The sequence below is a fragment of the Lepus europaeus genome, chromosome 10, assembly GCF_033115175.1.
Source record: "Lepus europaeus isolate LE1 chromosome 10, mLepTim1.pri, whole genome shotgun sequence".
NCBI classification, from domain to species: domain Eukaryota; kingdom Metazoa; phylum Chordata; class Mammalia; order Lagomorpha; family Leporidae; genus Lepus; species Lepus europaeus.
Window position 1 is genome coordinate 114,972,162 of NC_084836.1, and position 18,682 is coordinate 114,990,843.

An 18,682-nucleotide genomic window follows, 5' to 3' on the forward strand; every position below is an offset into this window, starting at 1 on the left:
CCAGGCCAGGGAGTGCAGTGGAGGATGGCCCTAGTGCTTGGGCCCTGCACCAGGAGAAGCACCTGGCTTCAGTGCAATGCGCTGGCTGTAGCGACCACTTGGCGGGGTGAACCAATGGAAGGAAGACCTTTCTCTCTGTCTCTCTCTCACTGTCCACTCTGCCTGTCAAAAAAAAAAAAAAAACAAAACAGGCAGAACCGCCGGCAGAGCTTCATCAGGACGGTGCCCCGGTGGTGACACGGCTGACAAGGAGACAGGCGGGTGGGAACACTCGGGCTCCGGGCCAGCTCTGTCCTGCTGAGGCTGATCCACTCTCTGCACCGCGGTGTCCGGTGTCCCACTCTGCCCGGAGGTGGCCCGGGCGCCTGGAGTCTGCGAACACAGCGTCAGACAGCATGAACGCCGGTTCGAGTCCCGGCTGCTCCACTCCCAACCCAGCTTCCCGCTCACGCTCCAGGGAAAGCAGCAGAGAGTGGCCCAACCCACGGGGAGGCCCGGCTGTAGTTCCAGGCTCCAGGCTCCTGGCTCCGGCCTGGCCCAGCCCCGGCGGACGGAAGACCTGCCTTTCTGTGTCTCTCCTTCTAACTCTGCCTTTCAAATGAATAAATAAATCTTAGTGCAAATGCTGTTGGCTAGAGACCCCTCTGGCCATCAACAGCTCCCAAGGTGAATTATTTCTGTTCCATTGCGCTGGATTTCGCGACATTGATTTGACAGCTGCAGCTCAGGAAAGACCTCGGCTCTCCCCTGCGGCGTCCCGAAGCTCGGCCTAGCAGTGAGGTTGCCGCCCGGGACACCACGGTCCCTACCAGAGTGCTCGGTTCGAGTCCCAGCTCCTCTGCTGCCCGCCCAGTCCCTCTGCCTTTGCAATAAAATGAAAATATATTTTTAAAATGTCGGTTAGGCTTCTAGGAATCGAAGAGAAACATGCAATAACAGCGCAGCTGGCGCGAAGCTAACACTTTCAACTTGGAAAACAGGGGCCGAAACCCGCAGCCTCCGCATTCGGGGCCCGCGCCTCCCAAACTTCCCTCCCCCGCTTCGCACGGCGCCCGGGGGGCGTGGCCCGCCACGAGCCCGCCCCCGCCGTGCGCACGCGCGACCCACACGCCCCGCCCCTCCCGGCGCACGCCCGCACGCCCCGCCCCGCCCCCACGCGCGTGCTCGGTCGCCGCCGAGCACCCGCCCCCTCGCCGGGCTCCTCCTTCCCGGCCGCCGTTGCGCGGAGCTGAGCGGCGGCAAGATGGCGGCGCAGCAGCAGGGTCGTGAGGGCGGCGCTCCGCTGGCCGGGGCCGCGGCGGAGGCCGACCCCTTGGGCCGCTTCACCTGCCCCGTGTGCCTGGAGGTGTACGAGAAGCCGGTGCAGGTGCCCTGCGGACACGTGTAAGCAGCAGGCCCGCGCCCGGCCGCAGGGGGTCGGAGCCGTGGAGCGAGGCCCCTGCGGGGAGGGTCTCTGGGGCCGAGGCGCGAGGACGGGCCTGGGGGGTGCAGCTGGCGGGGCCGGGGGCCGCCCTGGGAGAGCCGGAATGCGCTCGGGGTGGCGTTGCGCGCTGACACTGGGGAAGGAGGGGGAAGCGCGGAAGGGAAGTCCCCTCGGGGCGCGCCGGGCTGCGCTTCCCGGGTGGGGGGCTGGCCCGGGGGGGGGGCGCCGATTGCGCTTTAAGCCTCGCTCCGGCAGACGCTCCTTAAACTAGCGGAAGAAAAGCAAGCAAGCAAACCTGCAGAGGCACGGGGCCACCTGCGTCTTGCTTCCCCCGAAGGCCTTGTTCCTCCGTGGGCTCCCTGTGCTAGGCGCGGGGGCCCGGGGACCCCTGTGCTGGTCGGCGGCGAGGGCACCTGTGGGCACGCACAGGCGCTCCTCTGCGGGGGGCACCTGTGCAGGGGCGGGGGCTGGCAGCCATTTTACAGGGTAATCGACGCTGGGCACCCGGCAGAGGCCCTGCGGCCAGGCCGGCTGCTCTCTGCCGCTGCGCCCTTTGGCCAGCCTGGAACTGGACTCCTGCCCCGTGCACCTCCCGCCTCTGCCCTCGGATCTTTCTCCGGTCCCTGCGCTATCACCGTGGCCATCGCCTCCCTCCCCTCCCTCGGGGTCTCGGGAGATGGCCGCCCTCGGCGTCTGCGCCCAGCTGAGCTGGGGAGAGGTGGTGCCGACCCGGCTGGAAACCCCCTGTGCAGGGCCGCAGCCTCGTGGAGCCGCGTGACCGTGTGACCGGGCGTGGAAGTGGAGCTCAGGCAGCCTGCTCTGAGCCTGCGCACCCTCGGCGCAGGGCCACCCAGCTTCCCGTCCATCCAGCGGGTTTCACTCGCTGTTAACAGCTTTCGGAAGCCTTGGCCCGAGTTGCCCTCGAGTGGTGGGGGGCCGCAGCGGCACTGGGGTTCAGGCTGTGGCTCGCTTCTCCTCCTGGCCATGCAGGCTGCATGCGTCCAGCAGTTCCGTGCTGATGGGAGGCAGGTGGGAGCTTTCTCCTGGCCTCGCTGGGTTTTAATGGGTCGCTGGAGACTTGAGCATCACCGTGGCTCTGGCTGGGGCACTGGGGTTTGTAAGACTTTATCTCAAAGTTCCGGAGGACAGCACCCTCCCAGTCTGCTGGGCTGTCACCCGAGAGGGGCAGGTGGCCCAGTGCCCAGCAGTAGGGGCGGAGCATCTGGAAGGCTGAGCCGGAGGGAGGCAGGAGAGGAGGAAATAGAAACTGAAACCAGCCTGGGACCCACGCTGCTTGCTGGGTGTCCCTCGGCACTGGTGACTTGGGGGAAACAGGAGCGGGGCCTCCCTGGTGCTTGCCAGGGACGGCCGCACCGCCTGCCCGCGGGCCTTGGTCTCGGGTGCTGTGGGACCCTCTGCGTTAGGGACTCCTGGGGTCTGCCTTTGCCAAGAAGCAGTTCAGCAGGGTGGGCACCTGCCCCTCCTGCCGCGGCACAGCCGGAAGGCGTCCTGCGCCTCTGGTTGGTGTCACCTCTGCGGCCCCTCATAGCCAGGTCCTGGCCCGAATGTGGCCTCAGAACTTCCCGTGGTCCCCCGCGGCTCTCTCTGGCTTGTTTCATTCCCTGCCTAGACTTCATCGCTGTATTAGTGAACAGTTGTGTTCCTCCACCTTTGTAGGCCCCGTGAGATTGGGCTTTCTCTGTGTCCTCTCCCTCAGGGCTGAGCTGAGCCCTCTCACCTGGCAGCCCGGCCTGATTGTCCCCAGCAGCACTGATGTCGAGCTTAATGGCAGAGGAAGGGCGTTCCTAGTTAAAGAAGAATGAGACCGGCAGGTGTGCTGGTCCCCTCTGGTGATGCGCCCTGGGCCCTCCCTGCTGGATCTCGTTGTCCTAGGTCCGTGTGGCCGGGTGAGCTGCCCAGGAGTCCTCAGGAGCTGCCTTGGTGCGCCTTACCCAGCGCCACCTGCGCAGCGTAGTCTCCAAATTCCTGAACCACCAGTCCTGCTAAGTCTGCCTTTGAGTCCTTCCCTGAGACCGGTCTCCACCGCCCCCAGGCCTTCAGGATCCCCTGCTGGGAGACCGGTCTGCTCTCCACACCTCACCTCCCATCTGCTAGCTTCCGCCCCGTCCCGCAGGTGCAGCCTGAGTAGTCGTGCCAGCTGAGCCCTTTCAGGCCGACCGCGCAGGCCGCCTCTGTGGTCTGCCCCCTCCCCTCCTGGCCCTCGCTCCCACTTTGCCGTCAGCTCCATTCACCCTGCATTTTGTGTGTGCTAGACCCTGCCTCCCCACGCCATTTCACAGGGGAGGAGGCTGAGGTGCGGGAAGCCCCCGTGAGATCGCGCGGGGCAGGGGCTGCCGGCTGAAGCCTGGGCCCCGCACCTTTGCCTTGTGTGATGGCGGTTTGCGTGTTTCCGTTGCTGGGCCTGTGTGTTCCTCACAGCTCCCCTGTCCTCACCCACAGCTTTTCTGGCCTGGAAGGACTTGGGGCTTGACTGAGAGCAGGGAGCAAGTTGTCTTGAATCCATCCCTCGTGATTGCATTGCACAAGTGGGCCGCTGATGCTGTCTGTCCCCACGATGCATGACGGAGGCTCTCTGTGTGTCTTGTTCTAGCTTTTGCTCTGCATGCCTGCAGGAATGTCTGAAGCCGAAGAAGCCTGTCTGTGGGGTGTGCCGCAGCGCTCTGGCGCCTGGCGTCCGGGCCGTGGAGCTCGAGCGGCAGATCGAGAGCACAGAGACGTCTTGCCATGGCTGCCGTAAGAATGTATGTGGAGGTAACGTGGAGGAGCCGTGTCTGTCCGAGCTGAGCTGGGGGAAGCGTAGAGCTGGTCCGCGCTGTTTCCGCACGTAGAGCCGCCTCGGTGACGACAGCACGTGTGCATGCCGGGTCCGCGGTGACGCTGTGCTGGCTCGTTTCTTAACCTAGTGTTGTTTGCTTTTTTTTATGAGTTGGTTTAGCGTTATCTACCCCAGCTATGAAAGCCATGGAAGTCACTTGTCCCAGTTTCCCTGTAAAACCCGTTTTTGCAAACACTGTACACTGTTCAGTTAGACTGTAACGACGTGATATCACATGGTTTAACAAGCAGCAACACCCAGATGCAATCTGTGACTCAAACGCGCTCTGTGCAGGGAGGGTGGGGTCCAGGGCCGGAGGGAGAACGGTTGGTTTCACTTTAGCACCTGACAGGCCGCGGCCACGCCGGAGGTCAGCGTGACGTGCAGTGGTTGTGAGCAGCCTCTGACCCCGGCGTGTCGCCGCGTCTGTGTAATCAGACTGGGGTCCATCGTGTTTGTTTTGCCTCTGTCACAGCTGCTGCTGGGAGGGACAGATAACCGGTGCCTGATTTTCCAACAGACGTGCAGTTTTATTAACTTTAAGCTCACTACACTGTTCGTTAAATGCACACGATTCAGAAGCAGTGTGGGCTGGCCCTGCACAGACGGCCGCTTCAGGGGCTGCAGCCCGGGCGTCTCGTGCTGGCTGGCCGCAGACTCGGACACGTGGAGAATGTTTGCCAACAAAGCAGAAATCGTGATAACATAGGAGCTCAGACCATTTTTTTTCTTCGCCTTTTCTTCGCTTTTGCAAGTTTTGTTTGACTTCCTGGATGGCCCTACCTATTGGTTTCGTTAACACCTCAGTGTGGGCGGGCACGGTATGGTTCTACCTCCCATCTCCTTTGCAGGGAGGTGAGTGTTTAGGGCTGCACAGTGGGGCTAACAGTGCTGGATGGGGCTCTTTTCCTTCCCTTCTCACTGGGGGCCCCGTTACCTTCAGCTTCCTTCATGCATGTGTGGTGGTTTGTTTTGTTTTTGTTTCCCTGTAAGCTTTTGATTTGCTCCACTTTAAGGTTAGTGAATGCGGGATGGGAGTTGTGGCACAGCGGGTTAAGGTACCACTAGGGATTCCTGCATCCCATATTGGAATGGCTGAGATCGAGTCCACCTTGGCTTCAGTCCAGCTCCTTGTACCCTGGGCGACAGCAGCTGATAACTCGGGTGCCTGGGCCCCTCAGGCCCGTGTGGGAGACTGGAATGGAGCTCTTGGTGTCCGCCTGGCCTTCCTCGGGCTGTTGTGGACATTAAGGAGCCAACCAGCAGATGGACCTGTTTCCCTCCCTCTCATTCTTCCTGTTCCCCCCACCCCTGCCGCCTTTCAAACAAAAATAAGTTAAAGTTTAAAAGCTAGTGAATGTAATGTGGTTTTCTCGGAAGGGCCCTCTGACGTGCAGGCTAAGCTGCCACTTGGGATGAGAGTGTCTGGGCTTGAGTCCGCCTCTGCTTCCAACCCAGCTTCCTTCTAACGCACCCAAGAGCCAGCCGGTGGGGGCCTGAGTACCTGGGCTCCTGCCACCCACACTGCAGACCTGGATGGAGCTCCTGGCTCCTGGCCGAGGGCGGGCCCAGCCCCACTGTTTGAGGCATTTGGGGTGTAAACCAAATGAAAGATCCCGCTCTGTCTCCCTCTCCCTCCTTCTGCAACCCCCATCCTCTACCACTGCCTTTCAAATAAATAACTTTTTAAAAGTGGAATCAAATTTAAAATACCTCTTCTCGCTCCATTCCTTACATGCGTTGAAGAACATCTGAGATGAAGCACTCTTTTGTGTTTTCTCTACATTTTTTTTTTTTAAGATTTTATTTATTTGAGAGGTAGAGTTACAGACAGAGAGAGAGAGATCTTCTGTCCACTGATTCACTCCCTAAGTGGCCGCAATGGCCGGAGCTGAGCTGATCCGAAGCCAGGAGCTTCTTCCGGGTCTCCCACACGGGTGCAGGGGCCCAAGGACTTGGGCCATCTTCTACTGCTTTCCCAGGCCATAGCAGAGGGCTGGATGGGAAGTAGAGCAGCTGGGACTCGAACCAGTGCCCATATGGGATGCCAGCGCCGCAGGCAGAGGATTAACCTACCGCACCACAGTGCCAGGTCCTACTTGTTTTTTTTTTTTTTTTTTTTTTTTAAAGATTTACTTATTTAAAAGGCAGAGTTGAGAAGAGACACAGAGATTTTCCATCCGCTGATTCACTCCCCAAATGGCTACAGTGACTGGGGCTGGGCCAGGCTGAAGCCGAGGTCCTGGAACTCCATCCTGGTCCCCCGTGTGGGTCGTAGGGGCCCAAGTGCTCAGGCCATCTTCTGCTTTCCCAGGTGCATTAGCAGGGAGCTGGATGGAGAGCAGCCAGGATCCGAACCAGTGCTCACCTGGGTGCTGGCATCACAAGCAGCACTTTAACTTGCTGTGCCACAACGCCACCCCCGTTTCTCACTGTTGCAAGCCTAGCTTTTATATGAAAATAGAATTTAAATTTCATTTTCTAAAGATCACGTATCAGTCTGGTGATTGTCACTATTACCAGGGTAACTAGTGTCACTTAGCCTTCATCCCTTTTACTTAGAGCTTCACTTTTCTCTGCAGTGCCTGGTGGAACGTGATTCCTGCCTTGCTATAAGGAGACTGGTTTGAATGTCAGCGTAGAAAACTCTTTAAAACACTCGTCGGGAGGGCAGGCGTTTGGGGTAGTGGTTAGGATGCCATTTCAGGGCCGGCGCCGTGGCTCACTAGGCTAATCCTCCGCCTGCGGCGCCGGCACCCCGGGTTCTAGTCCCAGTCGGGGTGCTGGATTCTGTCCTGGTTGCTCTCTCCTAGTCCAGCTCTCTGCTGTGGCCCGGGAAGGCAGTGGAGGATGGCCCAAGGGCTTGGGCCCTGCGCCCACGTGGGAGTCCAGGAGGAAGCACCTGGCTTCGGATTGGTGCAGCGTGCCGGCTGTAACTGCCATTTGGGGGGTGAACCAACGGAAGCAAGACCTTTGTCTCTCACACTAACTCTGCCTGCCCCCCCCCCCCAAAAAAACCATTTCAGGTGCTCCATGTTGGAGTGCCTGGGTTCAAGTCCTGGCTCCTCCACTTCCCACGCTCTGCTATTGCATACCCTGGTATAGCTCACATATTTTGGTCCCTGCCACCCACATGGGATACTTAAGTTGAGTTCCAGGCTCTTGGCTTTGGCCTGGCCTAGCCCAGCTGTTATGGGCATTTGGGGAGTGAACCACTGGATAGGAGATACTTCACTTGCTTCTCTCCGTCTCTGGCTCTCTTCAAGGAAATGAATGTCCCTGTTCGCAACAAGTCTCTGAGCAGAAAGCATATCATGAATAAAGCAGACCTCTAGGAGAGTTATTTTAGGTGGAAGCAGATGTAGTTTGGCCCAGTAACACGTCAGCTTTGGTATGAATGGAAAACATACGGTAGTAGGAGTTTGCTCCCCTGGTTAGATTGCTGGGTATTATGGGTCTAATTTTCATCTTGCCTTTGATTGGAACGATTTGGCCTGGTACAAGGTCCTCTCTAATCTCGGCGCTCTGATTCTTCCTATTCAAGTTCTTCCTATCCAAGATCCGTGCCCACGTGGCTACCTGTTCCAAATACCAGAATTACATCATGGAAGGCGTGAAGGCCACCACTAAGGATGCATCGCTTCAGCCAAGGTAAACGACCCGCTCGGGCCGGCAGGTGGCGATCAGCTTTGGCTGCACAGATTTGGATGCTCTGCAAGCATGAGTCTGGGGAAGTGGAGCTCTGATTGTTAGTCTGGCCAAGGTGCGCTTCACGTGGGGGGACTGTCTGATGGTCACTTCAGATGTTAGCCCATCCAGCACATGGCCTGGTCAGGATGGGCCCATCCCATACCCACTGGGTGTGGCTCCTTTGTGGAATGGACAGTGGCTGAAGCTGCATGGCAGGGTGCCCACAGAAGGCTTTTCACCTTGTCCCTGTCCTTCGTCTTCCAGGAATGTCCCAAACCGTTACACCTTTCCTTGTCCTTACTGTCCTGAGAAAAACTTCGATCAGGAAGGACTTGTGGAACACTGCAGATTGTCCCACAGCATGGATACCAAGTCTGTGGTAAGAAGAACTTTTTTTTTTTAACTGTATTATTGGGAAAAAAATTCAAACTTACTGAAAAATGATGAACTCCTGTGTACCCTTTACCCAGATTCGCAGATTATTAACATTTTACCATATTGGCTTACCCAACCTGTCTCTGTATTGTTGGCTGATCATTTGGGACTAAGTTATAGAGATGCCATGACCTTTGCCTAAAATCCTTAAATGTACATCCTGAGAGTATTTTCTTTTAAAATAGAAAAATGCACACATTTGGGGACAGCAGGCTAAGCCACTGCTTGCGAAGACACAGCCCATGTCCAGGTGGTAGTTCTAGTCCCTGCTATTCCATTTCACATCCACCTTCCTGGTAACAGATCCTGGATCGGAAGTGAAGCAGCCGAGTCTGAATAGGCACCCATGGGGACCCTGGCGCTGCAGGCGACTGCTTCGCCCGCTATGTCAATCTTTGAAGAAAAAAAAAAAAAAAAAAGGCTGGCGCTGTGGCATAGTGTGTAAAGCTGCCATCGGCAGTGCCAGCTTTTTTTTTTTTTTTTTTGGCAGGCAGAGTTAGAAAGGTCTTCCTTCCATTGGTTCACCCCTCAAATGGCTGCTACGGCCGCACGCTGTGCCGATCTGAAGCCAGGAGCCAGGTGCTTCCTCCTGGTCTCCCATGCGGGTGCAGGGCCCAAGCCCTTGGGCCATCCTCCATTGCCTTCCCGGGCCACAGCAGAGAGCTGGACTGGAAGAGGAGCAACCAGGTCTAGAACCCGGGTTCCAGCACTGCAGGCGGAGGATTAGCCTATTGAGCCGCGGCGCCGGCCCATCCGCTGGTTCTCTCTTCACTGCCTGCAACAGCGGGGACTGGCCAGGTGAAAGCCGAGAGCCAGGCGCTTCATCCCAGCCTCCCACGCCGGTGGCAGGGCCCAGGTCCTCAGCCATGCACTGCCTTCCCAGGTGCACTAGCCGTAAGCTGGAGTTCGAGCTGGCACTCTGCTGTGGGGTGTGAGGCTTAACTCACCGTACCACAGTGCCATCCCACTCTGCCTTTCAGTAGATGAAAATAAAACCTGTTTTTTAATATGTATTCGAAAGAAAGAGTTTTAATCCACTGGTTCATTCCCCAAGTAGCCACGACAGACAGGGCTGAGCCAGGCTGAATACAGGAGCCTAGACCTTCATCGAGGGCTCATGTGGGTGCAGAGGCCCAAGCTCTCAGACCATCCTCTGCTACTTTCCCAAGGGTGTTAGCAGGCAGCTGGATTGGAGGTGGAGTAGCCAGAACTTAACCCATATAGGATCCCGGCGCCATAGGCAGAGGCTTAACCTACGCCACAGCACGGCCCTGCTGTTTTATTTAAATACCACAGAATGCCATATAGTTCCATCTATCTGTATTTATATAGAGATAAAAAGTTTGAATTTGGCCCCTCTCAGCAGTGTGTTGGATTTCGTTTAAGGTTTATTTGTTTGAAAGGCAGTGTGATAGAGAAGGAGGAAAAGAGCTCTCTAACTTACTTATTTATTTATTTATGAAAGGCAGAGTTAACGGAAAGGAGAAGAGACGGATCTTCCATCCACTGTTTCACTCCCCAGATGGCCACAATGGCTGGGGCTGGGCCAGGCCAGGCCAAAGCCAGGAGCCTGCAACTTCCTCTGGGTCTCCTATGTGGGTGCAGGGGCCCAAGCCCTTGGGCCATCTTCTGTTGCTTTGCTAGATACATAAGCAGGGAGTTGGATTGGAAATAGAGCAACCAGGACACACCCAGTGCCCATTTGGGATGCCAGTGTTACAGGCAGAGGCTTACCATGCTATGCCACAATGCCAGTCCCAAAAGAGATCTTCCATCTGCTGGTTCATTCCCAAAATGGCCACAACAGCCAGACTGGTCCAGGTCAAAGCCAGGAGCCTAGGGCTCCATCTGGGTCTCCCACACGGAGAGGAGGGACCCAAGGATGTGGGCCATCTTGTGCTGCTTTTCTGGGCACAGTAGCAGCAAGCTGGAAGGCAGCCAAGCAGCCGGCACTTGAACATCGCTCTGAAAAGGGATGCTGGAATTCTGGATCGTAGGAGCAGCTTAGCTCACTGCGCCACAACACCGACCCAGGCAGTGTGTTAGATTTCTCCCTTCATGTAATGGACCTTGGTCTTCCTGTATCATTAGGTATCTACCGCCTCTATTCGTTTTAATTTTCCAATTTATCTCCTACTGCTTCTCTTGATCTCTGCACTCCATTGAATGGGCAGGCTTCAGCTTCATTGCCATAGAAAGTGGTGTACTCCGCAAAGCCAAGTTTTCAACTCCATCTTCAAGAGGTTTTAAGAGGTTTTTTTTTATTTTTTTGACAGGCAGAGTGGATAGTGAGACAGAGAGAAAGGTCTTCCTTTTTGCCGTTAGTTCACCCTCCAATGGCCGCTGCAGCCGGCGCATCTCGCTGATCTGAAGCCAGGAGCCAGGTGCTTCTCCTGGTCTCCCATGCTGGTGCAGGGCCCAAGCACTTGGGCCATCCTCCACTGCCTTCCCGGGCCATAGCAGAGAGCTGGCCTGGAAGAGGGGCAACCGGGATAGAATCCGGTGCCCCAACCGGGACTAGAACCCGCTATGCCGGCGCCGCAAGGCAGAAGATTAGCCTGTTAAGCCACGGCGCCGGCCAAGAGTTCTTAATGTTATTACTGGGGCTGGCACTGTGGCGCAGTAGGTTAAGGCCCTGGCCTGAAGCGCCGGCATCCCATATGGGCGCCGGTTTTAGTCCCGGCTGCTCCTCTTCTGATCCAGCTCCCTGCTATGGCCTGGGAAAGCAGTAGAAGATGGCCCAAGTCCTTGGGCCCCTGCACCCGTGTGGGAGACCCAGAAGAAACTCCTGGTTCCTGGCTTCGGATCAGCTCAGCTCCGGCCATTGAGGCTGTCTGGGGAATGAACCTCTCTCTGTAACTCTGTCTTTCAAATAAATAAAATACAATTTTAAAAAATTAACTAATTACTAATTGGAAGAGAGACATACAGATACACAGGGCCCACCTGCCTGCCCTTACTTCCCGTCTTCCGTTTGAAAGTTAGACAGGTCTAGCAGCTCAGACCCTTTCCCCATAGAGGAATGCACGGCTCCTGCCTGGCTGCAGTCCTGACTCCAGTCCGCTGGTCATGTGCACCTGGGAGGCAGCAGGTGCAGCTCAGGTGCTTTGGCCCCTGCCATGCACAGGAGAGACCTGATTGAGTTCTGTCTGCGCCTGGCCCAGTCCTGATGGTTGTAGGCATTTAAGGAATGAACCAGTGGACAGTCACGCTGTCTTTACATCTGTGCCTCTCAAATTTAAAATAAAAACAGATAGATTCAGCTGTATTGGTAACCACAGAAACTAATGTAGGATGTTGAGTAAAATGATGAGGCACTGTAGTTCATTTCCTGTGCCGTCTCTCCGCCCTCATTGTCAGAAGTGGTAGTGCACCCCCCCAAGTTCAAGTCAGGTGCCCATTAAAGAGTCAGTGTCAGAACCAGTACTGGAGCCTACATCTCCTGGCTCCTAAACCTGTTCTCTTCACTATCGGGAATGGTCTTGAGTGTTCACTAGTGTTTGAATAGCGCTCAACTACATATATGGAAAAATGCAGAATCATAATTCAAAGCCATTTAAGTTTTTTGTTGAGATTCAGCTACGTCCTCTTACGGCCACTCTTCATTCTTGATATGGATGTTTTTCCATATGATACGTTTTAATGGCCCCACACCTTTCCACTTTGCAGCTCTACCATTATTTAACTGGTTTCTTTAATGGATGCCAAAGTCAGCCCCCAGTGATATTAGGAAATTTAATTAAGGCCTTCATGTTAAATCCTATTAAAGGATTACTGCTTACTAGGTAGGGTAGTAGAATTATGTGTACATAGGGAAATATAGGAATGTTTTTAAGGTGGTATTGAAATAGTGAAGGATTGAATAGTCTTGTAATATGTTTCTCTTTTTTTGCTGAAGTAAATGTATCATGTAAATCTAAGTTTCTCCTTTTCTATAGGTCTGAAATTTTCATAATTTTACATTGGTGCCATATCTTTGCCTATGCTTGTAAGATAGACACAGTCTGCGGTGCGGATTAACTTGGTCAAACAAAGGTTGCCTACGCTCATCATTTGGATAGCCATTACTGAGCTGTTCTGCAGTTTCAGACTGTTGTCGTGGCCTGGTCCCCTCTCTCTCGGCTCTCTTTCGGTATTCTGAAATCCCTGATAGGGCCGGTGCTGTGGTGTAGTAGATTAAGCCTCCGCCTGCAGCGCTGGCATCCCATATGGGTGCCAGTTTGAGTCTCAGCTGCTCCACTTCTGATCCAGCTCTCTGCTATGGCCTGGGAAAGCAGATGGCCCAAGTGCTCGGGCCCCTGTATCCGCGTGGGAGACCCAGAGGAAGCTCCTGGCTTCGGATTGGCCCAGCTCTGGTCGTTGCAGCCATCTGGGGAGTGAACCGTCTTTCTCTCTCTCTGTAACTCTGCCTCTCATGTAAATAAATGGATCTTTTAAAAAAAACCACACACACAATCTGATTGATTTTTGTCTGCTGAAGCCTTCCCACCCTCCTGTCTCCCCTCTCTACAGCGCCATTGCTGTCAGTGTCTCAGCTGCTCCCCTGGAAGCCGTCTGGTCTCCCCGTCAGCCTTAGTCTTGACCTGCGTCGCGGCTTCACAGCGCCTGCCTGCCTCTTGCACCTCCCCTTGGTCCCTGTATCTTCTTGCAGTTGAGGGGGTTCCGTTTCCCGGCCGGAGCTCCCCTCTCCTCCCCTGCCCGAGTTTCTGGGTGGCCGCCTGCAGTCTGCTGTCTCCTGGCCTTTGCCGTGCGCCGGCCTCTCTAGAGCTCTCTCAGTTCTGTTTGCCTTTCTTTCCAGTCTTCCAAACCCCAGATCCCCTGTTTGTGGGAGGATTTTTTTCAGCCCGATCCTCCTCCTCTGAGCATTTGCTCTGTCCAATGCATGTGAGGCTGTGTTCGCGCCCGTGGTTCGTCACTCTTCTGATTGTCTTGTGTGCTGGGCTGAAGGCCACGGGCCCACCTCCCTGCGCACGGGACGGCGTCGAAAGCGTGTTACAACGTGAGCCTTTGCACACTCTGGTGTGTCACTTGACTCGAGTGCCTAACGTGTTCTTTTTGTTGAAAGGTCTGTCCGATTTGTGCCTCGATGCCCTGGGGAGACCCCAACTACCGCAGCGCCAACTTCATAGAGCACATCCAGCGCCGGCACCAGTTTTCGTACGACACCTTCGTGGTGAGTCTGGGGCCCGGGCTCTGGGCCTTCCCGGGGGGAGCAGCACGGCTACCTCCGTTTTCTCCAGAGGGGACCTTGGGGGCACACCCCCGAGCCTTGTCTGTGACCTGATGCCAGCTCTGGGACAGCAGCTGAGCTCTCTGCTCTCGGTCCCTGGGGGCCAGAGCGGATGGAGGAAACGGGCTCGGTCACCCTGGCTGCTCCTTCCTCCCCTCCCCGCCACAGTGTTACTCACTTTCCTTCTACCTCTTACAGAGCCTGGTTGGGGACCCGCAAGCTCAGGTGCCCGTGAGGACCAGGCAGGCAGTGGGGATTGTCCTCGTAGAGTATACAGGCTGCACAGTGCGAGCCTTGTCACGGGGACAGCAGCTGCAGCTGACCGGCCTGGGGGGCAAATGAAGGCACAGCCAGGCCCCCCCCCCACCAACGCCCCTAAGCAGGAAATGAAGAGTTTTGCAGGAAGCATCACAGGTTGTATTTTTAGAAACGCAGCACATCCACTAGCCACACGTGGCCATCAGGTTGGGGGCCGTGCCCTGGTTGGTATGCGCTGATGTTGAAGGTGCGCGCTGTTGTCTTCCATTATGAAGACAGATCGGTTTGGCCAACTGCTCGAAGTACATTTTTAAGATTCTTCATTGAAGGGCAGAGTTGCAGAGAGACAGGTCTTCACCCCCAGCTGAGATGACCGCAGAGCAGCCAGGACTGGGCCAGGCTGGAGCTGGAGCGTCACCTGGGTCTTGAGGGTGACAAGACCCAGACACGTGGGCCGTCTCCATTGCTTTTTCCCAGGTCTTTAGCGAGGAGCGGCTGGGACACGAACAGCAGCCGTGTGGGATGCTGGCAGCGCAGGCAGGGCTTTGCTTGCTATGCCATAAAGCCACCGCCACCCCCCACACCCCCCTTTTCTTTCAGTAAATCTTTTTATTTGCACTTACTGGTGTTAGAATTTTAGAATAGTGTTTGATAGCTGTATTTCAGGAGTAGGAAAACTCCTAGGTTGTCCAAAAGAATATTCTAGTAACTGTTGATGCCGTGAAGATGAAGGTAATACCTAAACACGCCCACACAGGTCACTGCCCAGTGGTCAGGGAAGGCTGGGCCGCGGCAGCTGCTGCTCTCTCCCACTCTGTTCTCTGCTGGGTGCTGACACTGGCCCAACTGCCCCAAGCATGTTGCCCTCTGCTCCAGAGAACCAGGTGGTGTGCCGGCTCCTTCGGTGTGCTGCGTGGGCTTCACGGTCCCCGCTGGAGGGTGCTCCATCCCTCCAGGTGGAAGGCGAGGCAGTGGGGCGCAGAGACGCAGTGGTTTGCCCAGTCCATAGCCAGCTTTGGGGCCGGGGCCTGGTCTCGCGTGGCTGCCTTCTCTCCCCTGACTGCGCAGTCGCTGAGCCCGCTGTTCCGCTCTTAGGATTACGATGTTGACGAAGAGGCCATGATGAATCAGGTGTTGCAGCGCTCCATCATCGACCAGTGAGCAGAGGCCGCGTCTCCGCCGTCTCCTGATCCAGAGCTTCCATTTGTGTCCAGTGTGAAACCTTCGGCTCCTCCACTCTGGCTAGCACAGACCCGGCGTGGGCCGCGGCAGGCACACACACGTTTCTGATGGGGTGGGGGGTTCCGAAGCTGCCTTCTGTGGCCTGTGTGTCACGTGGTCTGCTCCGTGTGGGTCCTGCGGCAGAGACTCCAGCGTTTCCCCTGCTCCTCTCCACTTCTCCCAGGGCTCACCTCTCAGGGCCCCCCAGCCAGCCGGGACCTTGTCTGGGTCCCAAATAGCACAATGAGACACGCGCCACCGCCTCCTCCAAGCCTGCGAGCGCTGCCGGCCTTGCGTCTGGTGGGGCCGAGCTCCTGCGCCCCCGGCGGCTGCCCCCAGAAACATCTCCAGTCCTCTTGGTGACTGTTCTGGTCACGCATACTGGACACTGGCGGTTTGAAAGTGACATTTTCCCATTCTCCTAGCGTTAGCTGGCTCACTCTTCAGTGCCTGCTTGGTGCCTTGTTAGATCGCGGTGTGACCGTGGGTTCTCCGTGGAGGGGTTTCTGGGTCAGGAAGGGTGGCATCCGCCCGCCTGCGTGGGGAAGAGGCCAGTTAAGAGAAGTGGGAGAGCTGCAGCGTCGGCGTCTGATCTTCAGAGTGACGACGTTCTCGCAGATGACTGGGGCGCGTTTACCCCTCCTGGGAACCTGCTCACGTTCTTGTCTTTGAAACACACGGAGTCGTCCTCCAGCGAGGCGGGAGGGAAGGAGTGTGGGGCTGTGTGGGTTTAAGTTCTTTCTGCTTGGTAACAGACTAGACTGAGCTTTGTGTTCCTGTCCCAGGATGGCCTCTTAGGACGCTGGTCTCAGCCTGTAAATCTACCCTTTGAGCGCTGAGAACAGCCGTGGGAGGTGCACTGTGCGCCCCAGGCTCTCCCACAGCACTGTTGTGAGGCACACAGCCGTCTCCCGTGGGCACCGGCTGGAAGCCTGCTGTAGTGACAGCTCGGGAAGCTTGGGCGTTCAGCGCGGTTCCAGGCCGAGAGCCATCGCCTCGTGTGTAGGAGCAGACCTGGCAGTGAACAGGGGAATCTGGGCTGGGGTCCGTTCTTTTGGGTCACACGTCCAGTTCAGCAGGGAACTGTTCTGCTCCGTGGCCGAGGTCGCCTGTGCACTGCCGGCCCCTGGAGAGCTGCACACAGCCAGGAACCAGCGGAGACGGCTCCGGGGGGCGCAGAGTAATTGTGCTGAGTGTGGTACAGTTGGAAGGAGCCGGATGTTGGGGTCAGTTTCTTTGCTGTAATTTTGGGGGAAAGTTCACTGGGCCTCCTGAACCGAGATTGTCTGGTTGGGAGAGAAGTCCACAGGGCCTTCGTCTGTGGGCCCGTCTCACTTGTCTCACGGGGAAACCAAGAAACTTCTCTCCCTCTGTTAAGTGCACTTCATGTATTTGTAACACGATGACTTCCCAGAAAGTGACACTTGTTATGTTCTGGCTTTTACAAGGTGGAATTTAAATAAATTTCATAATTTATCCAACTGGTAAGCGGTGATGCCTGTGTTCATGACACATCCTGTGCTGAGTCTGGGGATCAAGGTCCTCAGAGCCGGCTCCCTCCTACGCCTGACCAGCTCGGGAGCGCGGCCCCCTCCTCTGACTTGGGAGGTGAGAACGGACCGTGCACTTGGCCAGGGCAGCGCTGAGACGTCGGGGGAAGGGGTTCTGCAGCTTAGACTCAGCCCCCCCCCCCCCCCCCGGGCATTTCGGTCTGCACTCTGCCACTGCCTGCAGGGGGCGTCTGCCGAGCTCCTGAACCTGCCACCTACAGTGAGGGGCGACAGGGTCTGCCTCTTCTTTTTTTAAGCTTCTTTTAAAAAATTACTATTAATCACTTATTTGAAAAGCAGAGTTACAGAGAGGGAAAAAGCGCTTCCATCTGCTGGTTCACTCCCCAAATGGCTGCAACGGCCAGGGCCAGGCTGATCTGGAGCCAGGAGCCAGGAACCTCCTCCAGGGACCCAAGCACCTGGGCCGTCCTCCGCTGCCTTCCCACGTGCGTCAGCAGGGAACAGTGGGGACCCGAACCGGCGCCCGTGTGGGATGCTGGGCTTCAGGTGGCAGCTTTAACCGCTGCACCACAGCGCCGGCCCCAGGATCTGCCTCTTAAGGCTGTTAGGACTCAAAGCAGCTGTGCCGAACCCCGGCCCGGTGCTGCTGTTGGGGTGCCCCTGTGGTGGTCTCCTGAGGTGCTCCGTACTGATCCTGACCCCATAGGAACCTTGGGCTTCCTGTGGCCGTAAATGAGCCCAGCACGCCTGATCCCTACCCGCGTCCTACCTGTTGCTGCCCTAGCCAGGGGCGTGCGACTGTCGTCCCTACATCCACGCCGACCACCTTTGCCCAGCTTAAGTCCTAGACGTAACGAGTCAGGAATTTGTGCCTTTGTTTCCTGAAGTCTAGACTCCGGAAGTGAAGTCCCTTCTCCCACTAAAACAGGTGGAAAAAAAGTGCTGCCTGAGTGGGCCAGCGTGTAGAACTGGTTAGGCCACCACCTGTGACACCTGCGTCCCATAGCAGCCAGTTCAGGCTCCTGCCAGTCCAGGTCCCTGCTAATGGCCCGAGTGCTTGGACCCCTGCCGACCGTACGGGAGATTCGCATCAGCCCAGCTCTGGCCGTTATAGCCATTTCAGGAGTGAGCCAGTGGATGGAGGGTTTCTCTCCATCCCTGCTCCCCGCCCGCCACGTAACTCTGCCTTTCAAATAAAAAGGAAGTTACTTTCAAGTTCATCGTGAAATTGGAAACTAGTGCAGAGTGACAGTAGCCTCCGGACCCTCCCATCTCCACGTGGGCCTTGTCCAAGCCTCTCCCGGGACTCCAGTGCCCCTTGTCTTCCTCTTCCCAAGCAGCATGTGAGGGGGACTCGTTTCTTCTACCCTCTAACTGCTGGCCCCTGTTTTTAAATTTGTTAAAGATTTCTTTATTTGAAAGGCAGAGTTACAGAGACAGAGGAGACCGGTCTTCCATCCGCTGGGTCACTCCCCAGATGGCCGGAGCTGGGACAATACGAAGCTGGGAGCTACTCCCGGGTCTCCCATGTGGGTGCAGGGGCCCAAGGAGTTGGGCCATCTCTGCTGCTCTCCCAGGCCATGGCAGAGAGCTGGATTGGAAGAGGAGCAGCCGGGACTTGAACCGGCGCCCATATGGGATACCAGCGCCGCAGGCACAGGCGTAGCCTACAAGCTCCAGCTGATTGCCCACAAGCTGCCTCACTTCCTCAGTTTCCAATGTCTCCCACCAGAGGGCTCCACCCTGCCTCACGTACCCCGGCACCAGCGCTGGGGCTGGTCTCACGTCAGTAAGCCCAGCAGGTGCTTCCGCCTTACCTGTCCGGCCTGTGGTGTGCGTGCTGCTTGGCCTGCGATCCCCTGGCAATAGTTGCTTCTGTTGGCCTTTCTGGCGCAGTGCCTTCGCCCTGGCTGCCTCCTGTTAACTGTTGGAGTTCCTCGGTCCTCTGCTCCCTCCGCCCACCCTACCCACCGGCCCTGGCCGACTCCCGCTCACTCTTCTGTCCTTGGTTTCCAGGACTGGTGGTCAGTGCATCTCAATAGACGGTTCTAGAGCGGGCAGCTCTCCGGGTCACGGGT

The 18,682-nt window shown here is 56.7% G+C and overlaps 1 protein-coding gene across 1 annotated transcript; it reads left to right on the forward strand.

The window, feature by feature from the left end:
- Positions 1-1,223: 1,223 nt before the first annotated feature.
- Positions 1,224-16,574, forward strand: RNF114 (ring finger protein 114). The gene is made up of 6 exons (XM_062204347.1): positions 1,224-1,383; positions 4,035-4,185; positions 7,804-7,910; positions 8,214-8,328; positions 13,450-13,557; positions 14,968-16,574. Exons 1-6 carry the CDS (start codon positions 1,244-1,246, stop codon positions 15,031-15,033), a joined length of 687 nt encoding a protein of 228 aa, XP_062060331.1. The 5' UTR covers positions 1,224-1,243; the 3' UTR covers positions 15,034-16,574.
- Positions 16,575-18,682: the final 2,108 nt, after the last annotated feature.